A 15,417-nucleotide genomic window follows, 5' to 3' on the forward strand; every position below is an offset into this window, starting at 1 on the left:
GAGTCTCCTGCTTTGCAGGCAGACTCTTTACCGTTTGAGCCACTAGGGAAGCCCCTGACTTAAAGTATTCAGTTCAGTTCAGTTCAGGCAAATAATACACCATTTTATGTGAGGGACTTGAGCATCCACAGATGTTGGTACCTGTTGGGGTTTCTGAAACCTGTGGATACAGAGAAATGACCATAGATAGTTACCATACACTATAGGTCATTCTGCAACTTGCTTTTTTCACTTAACTTTATGCTTTTATGATTTATCCATGTAAATACACAGTTCCAACTGCATTAATTTATGGTATCATTATATGACTTCCACAATTTATCCATTCCTATACCAATGGACTTTAGATTATTCAATTTCACTTACAAACAATGTGTTAATAATAAGTGTCCCCAGCCAGGGGTTGAACCTGTGTCCCCTGCATTGGAAGCTCAGAATCTTAACCACTGCACCACCAGGGAAATCCCTTGAGTTTTTAAAATATATTGTTTTAATAATTGTAAGAGAAGATGCATGACCCCGTTGTCAGAGAAATAGCAAATAAAAACAGTAACAAAATACCATTTCTCACCCAGCTGACAGGAAGACAGTCCCACACACTCCCCATCTTACTGCAGGAAGGAGTCTCTAAGTACATCTTATGTCTTCATATGTACAAGAGTTTCTCTAGGATATGCACTGAGAAATGGAATTGCTGGGATGAAAGTAGGCTTTCTTCCAATTGTACTAGATACTGCAAAGTGACCTGCCAATGTACACCTCTCCCAGCAGTGGGTGAGCATTCCTGTTTCCATACTTTCTCACCATCACTTGATGCTATCAGACTTTTTCATCTTTGCCAGTCTGCTGGATGAGAAATGGTATCTTGTTACTGTTTTTATTAATTTCTCTGATAGTTGGTGGGGTCATGCATCTTCTCTACATTTACACCATGGGATATTACTCAGCCGTTATTAAACCAATATATTTTTAAAACTCAAGGGACTTCCCTGGTGGTCCAGTGGTTAAGATTCTGAGCTTCTAGTGCAGGGGGCGCGGGTTCAACCCTTGGTTGAGGAACTAATATCCCACATGCTGCCTGAGGCAGCCAAAAACAAAAAAACCTCAATTACTGGGAATGCTTAAAGTCATTGTTTCAAGCAATTTCATTGAAGTTGCAACCGAATCAAAGGAGCACATTCCAGTTCAGTATTTATCGAGTACTTCTGTTCTTTTACACCCCACAGGCAAGCCAGGGTTGACAGTTATGCAAATAAAAGGGGAAAATGCTTAGGATGAAGTGGATGGACTTAGGGTAGATAGAAATAAGAAGGTTAGGTATCTCTTCCTTAGAGCTAAGTAGAATTATATAAATATAGTAGAATTGAATGTGTTACTCATTTATCTTAATACATTAGTATAGTAATTTTTGCTTCGTAAAGCATTTCCAAACGTGGGGAAATGTTGCAATCAGTAGCATTGAACACTCCAACACAATCCATAGCTGATTCCCTTGGGCCTTTCTCCCTGTTTTCTCCCAGGTTTGTCGTGCTGTTCACGGATGACCTGGGCCATATTTCCCAGTGGAGCTCCATCATGGCTGGGAGTCTCGCAGGGATGGTTTCCACCATTGTGACATATCCTACAGACCTCATCAAAACCCGGTTAATTGTGCAGAACATGCTGGAACCATCCTACAGAGGGATCCTCCATGCATTTTCTACTATTTATCAACAGGAAGGATTCCTGGCCCTTTATCGAGGGGTTTCCCTTACTGTTTTAGGTAAGATGGAACTTGTCACCTTGTCCAAGAAAAGGCTGTGTTCTTGGATCTATACAAATGATTTGTATATCTTTGTTGATAACCAGTGAAATCCACTTTACTGAGTTCAAGGGATATATATGAATGTATTGTATATCTTTGTAACCCGTTAAATCCATTTAACTGAGTTCAAGGTCCATTCAGTTCAGTTCAGTCACTCAGTCGTGTCCAGCTCTTTGTGACCCCATGGACTGCAGCATGCCAGGCCTCCCTGTCCATCACCAACTCCCGGAGTCTATTCAAACTCATGTCCATTGAGTCGGTGATGCCATCCAACCATCTCATCCTCTGTCATCCCCTTCTCCTCCCTCCTTCAATCTTTCCCAGCATCAGGGTCTTTTCCAATGAGTCAGTTCTTCCCATCAGATGACCAAAGTATTGGCATTTCAGCTTCAACATCAGTCCTTCCAATGAATATTCAGGACTGATTTCCTTTAGGATGGACTAGTTGGATCTCCTTGCAGTTCGAGGGACTCTCAAGAGTCTTCCCCAACACCACAATACAAAAGCATCAATTCTTCAGTGCTTAGCTTTCTTTATAGTCCAACTCTCACATCCATCCATAACGACTAGAAAAACCATAGCTTTGACTAGATGGACCTTTGTCAGCAAAGTAATGTCTCTGCTTTTTAATATGCTTTTTAAGTTGGTTGTAATTTTCTTCCAGGGATCAAGCGTCTTTTAATTTCATGGCTGCAGTCACCATCTGTAGTGATTTTGAGTCCAAAAAAATAAAGTCAGTCACTGTTTCCACTGTTTCCCCATCTATTTGCCATGAAGTGATGGGACCAGATGCCGTGATCTTAGTTTTCTGCATGTTGAGCTTTAAGCCAATTTTTTCACTCTCCTCTTTCACTTTCATCAAGAGGCTCTTTAGTTCTTCTTCACTTTCTGCCTTAAGGATGGTATCATCTGCATATCTGAGGTTATTGATATTTCTCCTGGAAATCTTGATTCCAGCTTGTGCTTCATCCAGCCCAATGTTTCTCATGATGTACTCTGCATATAAGTTAAATAGGCAGGGTGACAATAGACAGCCTTGACATACTCCTTTCCCTATTTGGACCCAGTCTGTTGTTCCATGTCCAGTTCTAACTGTTGCTTCCTGACCTGCATACAGATTTCTCAAGAGGCAGGTCAGGTGGTCTGGTATTCCCATCTCTTTCAGAATTTTCCACAGTTTGTTGTGATCCACACAGTCAAAGGCTTTGGCATAGTCAATAAAGCAGAAATATATGCTTTTCTGGAACTCACTTGCTTTTTACATAATTCAACAGATGTTGACAATTTGATCTCTGGTTCCTCTACCTTTTATAAAACCAGCTTGAAAAAAATTAAAAAAATAAAACCAGCTTGAACATCTGGAAGTTCATGGTTCATGTACTATTGAAGCCTGGCTTGGAGAATTTTGAGCATACTTTACTAGCGTGTGAGATGAGTGCAATTGTGTGGTAGTTTGAGCATTCTTTAGCATTGCCTTTCTTTGGGATTGGAATGAAAACTGATGTTTACCAGTCTTGTGGCCACTGCTGCGTTTCCCAAATTTGCTGATATATTGAGGGTAGCACTTTCATAGCATCCTCTTTTAGGATTTGAAATAGCTCAACTGGAATTCCATCACCTCCACTAGCTTTGTTCGTAGTGATGCTTTCTAAGGCCCACTTGACTTCACATTCCAGGATGTCTGGCTCTAGGTGCGTGATCACACCATTGTGATTATCTGGGTCATAAAGATCTTTTTTGTATAATTCTGTGTATTCTTGCCACCTCTTCTTAATATCTTCTGCTTCAAAAACGACAGAATGATCTCTTGAGTTCAAGGTCATATGGATTCAATATAGAGTTGATTAGCTTTGTTCTGTTCCATAGCCATACACCCGCTTCCTAACTTTGGCCTGGGAGGGAGTAGGACAGCCTGCAGGTGGCTCAGCACCAGTTGATAGGAAAAGAGTCCCACACACTCCCCATATGACTGCAGGAAGGAGTCTCCGAGTACATCCATACATTTTTGAGCACAACCAGGGTAGCAACTGTAGCTTCTATGATCTTCGGAACCTTTGCCAGGGCTACACCTGCACAAGTTACCAGGACCCCCAGTTGCCAATCCAGTAGACTTTTGCCTTTTATCTGACCTTTGTTGCAGTATTTGATGAGATCCATCACCCTTTATTCTAGAAACCTGTCTTCTGGGACCCCACTGTCTCTAGATGTCTTTTCCTACCTCTCTTTGGCTCTTTCTTGTCTGGCTCATCTGATGCTGCCAGCCCTCTACCTGTCGCTATTCCCCGGTTCCTTTCTGAGTTTTCTTCTCACTCTTCATTCCCTCCCTGGGTGGCCTCCTCTAAGTTAGTGGCTTAAACAAACATCATTATGCTCTAATGACTCCCAATCTCATCTCTATAATGACAGTGACTAACATCTATTGCTCTTGTGTGCCAGGCACTGTCCTAAACGTTTTGCATACAGCTCCTCATTTAAGCCACATTTTACAGGTGATATAGATGCTTAGGGAAGCTAAGCAACTTGCCCAAGACCACATAGATAGAAAGCAGAAGATCTAGCAATACAACCCCAGAGCCCTCTCTCTTAGCCACTGACTACCACCAACTCTCAGTGGTAGTATGAATGCCTGCAATTGGACACCCCCACCTGATAATCCCTTGATACATCAGTCAGGACTAAACCTGATGTCCTCATTAGTTGCATACCTGCTCCCTTCCTGTGTCCCTGTGAATGAGACTGCCTTTCTTTCACCCAGTGGCCTAAGCCAGAAGAAACGTATAATCTCAACTTTGACTCCTCTCACCCCATGCCCACTTCAGCTGCAAGTGCTGTCAATTTCACCTTTTAAAACTCTCAAGTCTGCCCCTTCTCCATCCTCATCTTCTCTGTCCCAGGTCACACTCTCATCATTTTTCCTGACATGAGAGGCTCCTACCTGGTCCCAGTCCTGGGTCTCTCCTGCCCCAGTCCACCCTGTACCTTGCTGCCAGGGGTGTGGTGAGCTTTCTAAGTGCAAGTTAATCATTTCATCAACCTCTTCCCACTGCCCTCCTTAAAAGCCTTCATTGACTCCTGTGAGCTACAGGGGAAAACCCAGATTCCTTCTGGCATACTAGCACCTTCAGACCTGGCCCTGCTGGCCAATCCCTACCTCATCTCCTGCCACATTCTACCTTCACTCCTGTTTTGGCCATCCAGAAATACTGGCATTTCTTGGAAATACCACTCTCTGTATATGCTGTTCCCTCTGCTTGCTCTGTCAGTGTCTGATGAACTCCTGTTCATTCCTGAAGACCCAGTTGAAAAGTTCTTTCTTCTGTGAAGTCCTTCTTGATTCCCTCAGGCAAAATGGATCCCTCTGATCCTTGTGTACCTAAAGCACTTTGTATAGCCCTCCTAGCCCCCCTACTATGATTCATTATCTGTCTGTCTCTCCCACTAGATGGTGAGCATCTCCAGGAATTAGCCTGCTCACTCCTCTTTGTATTCCTGGCACCTGGCAAAGGGCCCATCACATAGCATTAGCTGCATGTTTTCTGAATGAAAATATAGTGTTGGTATGTCATTTTTGTTTTTATTAAACAATACTACATTTTTCTACTAATAAAAATAAATGGAAAAAAATTAAAAAGGAAAAATAATTTGAAAAATACTACATTTTTCTAAAGATGAGCAGCCCGACTAGTGTTAGCTCCTCTTTTAAATCTCATCTTAAGGGAGAAATTTAGTCCCTGTGTAAACATCAGATTGGTCCAAAATTTTCTGGAAGCTTCAAAGTGCCAACTACTGCACTACTTGCTCACCATCTTTTCCTAGAAAGGTGAGGCTGCTGGGTGGGAGGGGAGTTTGGTGGAGAATGGATACATATATATGTATGGTCAAGTCCCTTCATTGATCACCTGAAATTACCACATCGTTAATCAGCTATACCCCAATACAAAATAAAAAGTTAAAAAAAAAGATAACTAATAAGGACCTACTGGATAGCACAGGGAACTCTACTTAGTACTCTGTAATGTCCTATATGGAAAAAGAGTCTAAGGAAGAGTTGTATATGTATAACTGATTTACTTTGCTGTACAGCAGAAGCTAACACAACATTGTAAATCAACTCTACTCCAATATAAGTTTTTTTTTTTTTTTTAAAGAAAGGTGAGGCTGCCACACAGTGCAGGGTGCCCACTGGGCCCTGATATGGCCACGTCATTCCCAGAAGCAAGGTCAAGTAACCTCCCTCCCTCACTACTACGATCTCACTCTTCAGTTTTCACAGAAGTTACCTTCTCAGCTGGAGATCAGTACCCACTAAACTCCAAAGCTTGATTAAGTACCTCCCACTAATTTTTTTTATAGGAGTGATTTTTTTCCCAACACTATTTTTTTTTAATTTGAAACACCCCAAAATGTTAAGAGAATTGGAAATACCCTGGGTAAACAAAAGGAAATGGCAACCCACTCCAGTATTCTTGCCTGAAAAATTCCATGGACAGAGGGGCCTGGTGGGTCACAGTCCATGGGGTCGCAAAAAGTTGGACATGACTGAGTGACTTCACTTTCACTGTATAGCACAGGAAACTGTATTCAATATCCTGTAATAAACGATAATGGAAATAAATATGAGAAGACTGTATAACTGAATGACTTTGCTGTACATCAGAAGCTAACACAACATTATAAATCAACTATACATAAATAAAATAAATTTTTTTAAAAAGAATTGGAAACACCCATATACCCAGCATATACCAGGTCCTTCAATGAATATTTCGGTTTATCATTTATCTATCCATCCCCCTAGCCATTCATCAGTCATGTATTTTTTGATGATTTTCATGTAAATTGCAAACATCAATACACTTCACCCCTCAACCTTTCAGCATGCATATTATTAACTAGAGTTCGATATTTGTTTATGATTCTTTTAAAAGTGAAATGGACATAGAATACACAAACCTTCAGGGAATCATTTGATGCATTGTGATCAATGACACAAACCCGATCAAAATATACCACGTGACCATTACCCAAGAAAGTGCCTGCTGCTTCCATTGGAGTGATTTTTCACAAGCCCAGGGCTGGTCCTGTTGCTTTCCCTAGGGTTCCCTACTGGCATTTATGTTCTCAAACCAGTGTCTCCTGAGCCATCACAGCCTCCCTGGCCTTGTTTTTCAGGTGCTCTCCCTTTCTCTGCCGGCTCCCTTCTAGTTTACATGAACCTGGAGAAAATCTGGAATGGACCCCGAGATCGGTTCTCTCTCCTCCAGAACTTTGCCAATGTCTGCCTGGCTGCCGCAGTGACCCAGACCCTCTCCTTCCCCTTTGACACGGTGAAGAGGAAGATGCAGGTGAGGAGTTGTGTTTGGGGGGACCTTGCCTTGTTTGTGGGTGGGTAACAACAGCAAAGAACACAGACTGAGCAAGACCAGGATCCAAAATGCTCATGACTGCTCATACAAACCCTCTGCAGAGCCCCACTCCGTGGCATTTCTGCTGTAACTTCAGGGCAATGGGCATGAACCCATGCCGCCTCCCCATTCCCACCCTCTGCTCTCTTAGGTCTACAGAGAAGTAGACTATAGGTGAGGCCCACTTTTCTTCCCTCACTTCATAGCTGCCACTGCCCGTTACATCAAGGTGGCTTCCACAGTGAGGACAGATCACTCTGGCCTTAACAGCCTGTCCTTACTTCAGCAAAACAGCCTGGAAAGAACCAAACTAAGCCAGGAACTGTCACTAACGAGGGGCCAGTAGTCCCTGATTCCCCTGCTGAGGAAGTAACTGCATATGAAATGAGTCGGTGTCTTAGCGGGCTTGACCCTGCATTTTCCTAATTGTGACCTAGGAAAACTCAGTTTCTCTACAAACCACAGAGGCAAAAGCCTGATAGTCAAGGTCTCATAGTGAGGAACTGAGCCTAGAATCAGCCAATTCTGATCGAAGAAAAATCAGAGTGGTCCAAGTAAGGATGAGGATTAAAGGCAGGTTCACACAGTTGGGGGGTGAACTCAAAACCAAATGGGGCTTCACATCTGCCCTGAACCATGCTTCTTCTCTGCTAACCTCCCCTCAGACTACATCAAAAGTCTTACCTGCATTCCTGGACTTTTCTGGGCAAATCTGGATTTATACAGTTGATGTATCCTGAAGAGCTGCTCAGATATTCATTTGGGGCCAGTTGAATCCAATTTTAAATGATCAGCCCCGGCTGAATTTGTTTTTCCTCATGTCTATAACTTCTTCTATTGTCTCAGTGGCCCCCAGCTTCTCCATGTGCCTTTTTTGGCTGAGCCAGGCCTCACTTTCCTCAGCACCAAAAAGCCTGAAAGTATTTATCTCAACCTATAAAGAAAAGCTGCCTTCAGGACAACACACATCACAGTTACACCCAATTCTGCTGCTCCAGTCCATCAAACTTTTCATCTCTCTGGATTGTGTTCCTTTCCTGTCCTTTGTCCAAACAAATTTTTGAAATTGTCACATTATTGTAATTGTCATGTCGATGCAAGCTGAGAACCTGCCTAGTGTATGCTTATTGATAAAAACTGTTATCCCTCATTTTAAGAATAATGTAATACATACGCTTCAAAATGGTTAAAATGGTCAAATTTTCTGTTTTGTGTGTTTTACCACAATAAAAAAAAAAAAGGAATGCACATACATTATAGAAAACTTGGGAAATACAGAAAAGCGTGACAAAGAAAAGAATTACCTATAAGCCCAATAGCCATGTGTTATAGTGATTAATAGTTTTACTTCTGTGCGTTCATATGTATATGCAGATGTGTATGCATAAATATAAATATATATGTATATGGAAAGTTATTTTTTCATAAAATTGCATTCCTACTGTATGTAAAAATTATATAATAAATGAAAAATTATCTGCTTTTATCACTTATTATATAATGGATATTGCCTCAGGCCATCAAGTATTAAGAACATCTTTTCTAGTTATCACATAATATTCTACCATTTGGATATGCCATAATTATTTTCCGTTTTAATATTTTTTAACTAGAGGATAATTGCTTTACAATGTTGTGTTGGTTTCTGCTGTACAACATCGTGAATGAATCATAAATATATATATATATATATCCCCTCTGTCTTGAGCCTCCCCCCACATCCTGCACCTTTTAAGTCATCACAGAGCGCCAGGCTGGGCTCCCTGTATTACACAGCAGCTTCCCACTAGCTGGCTATCTTACACATGATCGTGTACATGTCAGTGCTACTTTCTCAATTCGTCCCACCCTCTCCTTCCCCTGCTGTGTCCATAAGTCTGCTCTTTACATCTGTATCTTCATTCCTTCCCTGCAGTTGGGTTCATCAGTACCATTTTCCTAGATTCCATGTATATGCTTTAATATACAATATTTGTTTTTCCCTTTTTGACTTACTTCACTCTGTAGGACAGGCTCTAGGTTCATCCATCTCAGTACCACTGACTCAAATTCATTCCTTTTTATGGCTGAGTAATATTCCATTATATATATGTATATGTATATATATGTAGCACAGCTTCTTTTGGGTGTGCCATAATTTTTTAAAAAACAGATTTATTCTCTTAAAGTTTTGGAGCCTAGAAGTTTACTACCAAGATGTTGGCAGGGCCATGGCCCTTTTGAAGGCTCTAGGAGAGGAATCTTCCTTGTCTCTCTCAGCTTCTGGTAGCCCTAAGTGTGCCTTGGTTTGTGGCAGTATAATTTCAATCTCTGCTTCCATCGTACCATAAATAACAATTTCTCCATGTTTAATTGTTTAGGCTGTTTCTAATTCTTCAGTACAATAATACTGCAGTGAAAGCCCTTGTATTTTTTTCACATCTATAATGACACTGTTCAGCTGTATTCCTAGAAATACAGGCCACAAAATAAAAATAAGTCTAAGGTCTTAATGAAGTTTGCACCCCAGAAAGGCTTGTTAGTTGATGCCTGCAACAGCAGTGAGTAGGGTGATTTCACTTTCTGAATCCTTGTGAACCTGATAGCTGAAAAATGTTGTCATGTTGCTTTAATTTGAATTTCACTGATTACAAGCAAATTGCATGTTTTTCATATATCAATTTGTCATTAGTATTTCTTTGTCAATTTTCCGTTTGTACCCATTGCCTATTTTTCTAGGCTATTTAGCTTTTTTGTTTCACTAATTGGTAAGAAGTCTTTATGTTAAAGATATTAACCCTTTGTCGTTTACTGCATGCATTTGACATTTGGCTTCTAATGCCATTTATGCTGTTATTGTACATATTTTATAATTTTTATGCAATTATATATACATGTTACTATTCTGGGGTTTTTAACTTTGCTCTTCTGTGTAAAAGACCTACCCCATCCCACAATCATATGACTATTCACTGATATATTTCTTTAAATATTTTTATTGTAATTGTTACACTTATCACTTTAATGTATTTAGAATTTATTTGTGATGTGATGTGAGGTAATCACCTGACTTTAAAAACAAAAATAATGTACCAATTGTTTAAGCACCATTTTTGAAATCATCTCTTTTCCCCACTACTTTGTTCTGTGACTTTTAGCCCATCCTAGATATATATATGTTTTAGGGTCTGTCTCAGGGCTGTGTATCCTGAACTGTAGATTTGTCAGCCTGTCCTCATGCCAGTGCCACACTATTTCAATTCCTAAAGCTTTATAATAGTTTTTAATGTCTGGCAAGGCATCTACCCACTCAACACTCTTCAACCTTCCCTTGATTATTCTCAGTCATTTGTTGTTTCTGATGAACTTTAGAACTACCTTGTGATTATGACTGGATTTATGTTAAACTTACATACTTGGAATAATTTACATAAAATATTCTGTCTTTATTGAGGAATACAGTATGTCTCCCCTTTAGTTTCAGTCTTCTGTTTTTACACTGAACCATATGACACTGCCAACAGCCTTTTTTGACATACCCAAAGGGCAACTTCATATGGTCAATTCTTAGAAAAATTGATTTCTTCATATGATAATTATTCAGCTCAGTTCAGTCACTCAGTCATGTCTGACTCTTTGCAGCCCCATGAACAGCAGCACACCAGGCTTCCCTGTCCATCACCAACTCCTGGAGCTTGCTCAGACTCATGTCCATTGAGTCAGTGATGCCATCCAACCATCTCATCCTCTGTCGTCCCCTTCTCCTCCTGCCTTCAATCTTTCCCAGCATCGGGGTCTTTTCCAATGAGTCCGTTCTTCACATCAGGTGGCCAAAGTATGGTCTTTCTAAAAAAGATAGCTTCTTTAAAAAATCCAGGGTGAAGCTGAGTGGGAAAGAAGTATGGTATACTACAAGCTTTTTACTCATTTTTTAATATCCTGGCCCTCAGAATTTCTTTTCCTGTCAGGAGTGAAAATGGGCTCTCACTGGTTGGCCATCAAAAGATGGATGAGACTAAGGCTGCTTATATCACTGGCTTCCATGCTTTGAGGATCACTTTTTGAAATAGTAAAGCCAGAGGCATCTACCCAGCACTTTCTGGAACCTCTTACAATTTAGTGTTCCTTATGCAGAGTTCAAGGTTTCGTGACCTCACTTCGTCCCTAGAGCAAGCCTTCCCAAACCCAGGACCTAGAGGTTAGGATGTGTGTGCTCAGTCACTCAGTCGTGTCTGATTCTTTGAGACCCCATGGACTGTAGCCCTCTAGGCTCCTCTGTCCATGGAATTATCCAGGCAAGAATACTAGAGTGGGGTGCCATTCCCTTCTCCAGGAAATCTTCCTGACCCAGGGATTGAACCCATGTCTCTCGTGTCTCCTGCATCAGTGTGCAGATTCTTTACCACTAGTACCACCTGGGAAACCCAGGGTTTGGGGTAGTCAGTGAAAAGGGGTTAGATTCTAGGACCAACTCCAGTGTGTGGGTCTTTTTCCCGCATACCAAGCAAGTCTCCAGTGGCACATGGGAGTCCTACAATTCTACTCAATTCAGACACTCTCAGAGACAGCATCAGATTCCTTGGGTTAAGGGCTCAGTCCCACAAGACTGCCCCCTACTTCAGATGCCGATCTTGAAAGGTTGTTGCTGAACGATAAGACGCCAGAATTCTTGGCCTCCAGAGGAGACAAATTCAATCCGGGGCCAGAGACGAGGCTGGAGTGCTCAGAGCTTTTGTGTAATAAAGTTTTATTAAAGTATAAAGGAGATAGAGACAGCTTCTGACATAGGCATCAGAAGGGGGCAGAAAGAGCACCCCCTGCTAGTCTTCAGCTGGATGTTATATAGTCACTAGCAGTCTGTTAATGAAAAGAAAGAAATGTCTTAAAACTCAGAATGGCACCAGGCCCCTCATCCATAAATTGCATTTTGGGATAATCTTGGCACCAGATGATTCATCCCAGGCCATAAAATGATTGACTTGAATCTTGTAGAAGGGCAGATTACCATACAAATAGTTTCGTTTACATAGATTAGGGGAACAATATCTGAGTTTAACATACTGGTTTGTCAAGTACGTTCTGAGCCGTTTGGCAGAAGATAAGAGTCTGGGGTAAATGCATAGCACATTAACATAGCTTAAGACAAGCATTTCCATAAGAAAACTATTGGTTAACTCAAGGTTTGAGAATAGTTAGCTTCAGGTGAAACCAGGTGTCATTATGGCAACACAGTATTTTAAGAGAAACCTCCTTTTTTTTTTTTTTCAGTGGGTTTTGTCATACATTGATATGAATCAGCCATGGATTTACATGTATTCCCAATCCCGATCCCCCCTCCCACCTCCCTCTCCACCCGATTCCTCTGGGTCTTCCCAGTGCACCAGGCCGGAGCACTTGTCTCATGCATCCCACCTGGGCTGGTGATCTGTTTCACCATAGATAGTATACATGCTGTTCTTTTGAAATATCCCACCCTCACATTTAAAAGGAGAAACCTCCTTTTAAATTTGTATAGAGAAGGAAAAAACTATCGCTAGTTGCTAGTTCACTTCCTCCTGCCGCTTAAGAGAGAGAAAAATGTCTGACATTTGCAGCCTTTTAGCTCCATTTGGAGACCCCTGGCCTTCCTGCCTGTTACCCTCTCAATCTCAAATATAGGTTGTTACCTGAGCTTCTGAAGTATAAATTAGAGGTTCACAGAGCCCCGTCCTTGAATCTGATTAACTTGCTAGAGTGGCTCACAGAACTCAGGAAACTAGTTTATTCACTGGATTACTGGCAAGCGGACTCCATCCATTTCGATGCTTTCCAAAAGTCACTGTATTAACATAAACTCAGGTGTGACTGAAAGGGGTTTGTTATGAATACCAACGCACCTTTATTGCTCTCATCACTTAGGAAATGTCAAGTTATTATTATAGGAGCTCTGTGCCAGAAATGGGGACGAAGATCAAGTATTTATTTCTTATTATAAATCACAGTATCACAAAGGGTTTCAGATGAAATTCAATGACATCTAAATATGGGAATAGAGGTTTCAATCTTCTTTGTAAACTTTTAGCATTCCTTTCTTCACCCAAGAGCTAGAACAGTGACCTCTTATGGGGAAATCTAGCCACCACCACCTTCTACTCTAGAATATATATTTACCACAACAATTTACTATATAGTGGAGGTGGGTTGTTGTCATTTAGTTGCTAAGTCGTGTCTGACCCTTTGTGACCCCATGGACTGTAGCCCGCCAGGCTCCTCTGTCCATGGGATTTTCCAGGCAAGAAGTGGTTTGCCATTTCCTTCTCCAGGGGATCTTCCCAACTCAGGGATTGAACCCTCATGTGCTGTATTGGCAGGTGGATTCTTTACCATGAGCCACCAGGGAAGCCCAGAAGTGGGTATTTGGAGGAAAATTTGATCATCTTTTCCCTTCGATAGAAACCTTCTTCATAATGCATACACGGAGCTCCAACAAGAAGCTTTAAAATAGTGCAAAGTCATGATGGTTGTAAAAAAAAAAATTCAAAGAGGCAATTGCTTGGTTTTCATAAAATATGATTAACATCCAGTTATGAATGACAACATAAAAATGTCATCTAAAGATTCAGGAAGTGAATTCTTAGGGTTGCAGTCAAAATGTTATTTTACAGGAGTTAATAAGCAATAATGGGGCTTCCCTGACCACCTGCAGTGCAGGAGACACGGATTCAATTCCTGGATCTGGAAGATACCCTGGAAAAGGAAATGATAACCTGCTCTAGTATTCTTGCCTGGGAAATCTCATGGACAGGGCAGGGGAGCCTGGTGGGAGAGTTTGACACGACTTAGCGACTAACCAGCAACAACAATAAACAATAATACCCTGTCCAACCTACATTATTTTTTAAATTAATTTATTTTGATTGGAGGCTAATTACTTTACAATATTGTAGTGGTTTCTGCCGTACATTGACATGAATCAGCCATGGGTGTACATGTGTCCCCCATCCTGAACCCCCCTCCCACCTCCCTCCCCAACCCATCCCTCAGCGTCCTCCCAGTGCACCAGCCCTGAGCGCCCTGTCTCATGCATCGAACCTGGACTGGCGATCTATTTCACATATGGTCATATACATGTTTCAATGCTATTCTCTCAAATCATCCCACCCTCGCCTTCTCCCACAGAGTCCAAAATTCTGTTCTTTATATCTGTGTCTCTCTTGCTGTGTCGTGTATAGGGTCATCATTACCATCTTTCTAAATTCCATATATGACAACCTACTTTAAAAAAAAATGAACCTCCCGAGGCAGAACCACAGGCTGCTTTTAAATGCAAATATGCATTGCTTTCTCTGACCATTAGATGTCGCTGCAGTAACGGAGCGTAACTAAGCACTACCTGAGGGTATGGAAGCCTTGCCGCTGGTGATCACTGTCCAGCTTACAACCTCCTGATCCCAGCTCAAAATACATCTTCAGTTTGGAGAATAAGGAACCTAGAAACAACAGGCTAGCCCTAAATTCTATTGCAGTTGTTTGTTCCTGCAAAGTACTCAATCCAACTTCTCCAAGAAGAGAGAGCATTCCTAAGTCTCCCCCTCACCTCCCCCTGGGGAGCAGGCAAGGTTTGCTAGCTGAATGTATAAGGAGAGAGCTTTGCAGGGCAGCCAGGCTCCTCTGACCCGAGCACACTTAATGGTAACATTTCCATTCCATTGGCTTTCCTCCTTACACTGTCTATCAGGAAGCAAATCAACGTCAGGTGTCCATTAGATAACCAGCTGGACAGGAAATTTCCTCACCCCCACACTGACTGGCCACTTTGTCTGAAGGTCTCGTTCTTCTAATATATATGCTTTATCCAGACACACACATACACACACAATCTGTCCGTTTAATGCCACGTCGGGTTGGAAGTCTTTTGAGCACTAATGACAGTAATCAGAAGTCTTGTTTAACCAGCTGAGCCCTTCCTTCACCGTGCTTACACTCATTTTATTCCTTTTTCTTTCTCTTACCCTGGCTCCTGGCTGGCATGCTAGAGACTGGAGAGGTAAATAAAATTATGCATGTGCATGTTCTGATGGGATGGCTGCTGGTGGGAAGGGGGTGAGTCAGCCCTGTGCACACATACAATGAGGTGCCCCCCCACCTCGTGTGCCCTCGTGGCCCCCAAGACCACTGTGCCTGAAATGCCCTTGGCCACACTTCAGCACATTTCAACTCAAGCTCTGCCAGGTACACCCAGCCTTGCCA

The 15,417-nt window shown here is 41.7% G+C and overlaps 1 protein-coding gene across 1 annotated transcript in view; it reads left to right on the forward strand.

Annotated features, from left to right (window-relative positions):
• SLC25A43 (solute carrier family 25 member 43) overlaps positions 1-15,417 on the forward strand; it is a 41,657-nt gene that overhangs the window by 6,314 nt on the left and 19,926 nt on the right. Inside the window, exons 2-3 of the mRNA XM_043459299.1 lie at positions 1,521-1,762; positions 6,977-7,149. Coding sequence (XP_043315234.1) covers positions 1,521-1,762; positions 6,977-7,149 — 415 coding nt within the window. The remainder of the gene's footprint in view (positions 1-1,520; positions 1,763-6,976; positions 7,150-15,417) is intronic.

Source organism: Cervus canadensis, chromosome X, assembly GCF_019320065.1.
Source record: "Cervus canadensis isolate Bull #8, Minnesota chromosome X, ASM1932006v1, whole genome shotgun sequence".
Taxonomy (NCBI): Eukaryota; Metazoa; Chordata; class Mammalia; order Artiodactyla; family Cervidae; genus Cervus; species Cervus canadensis.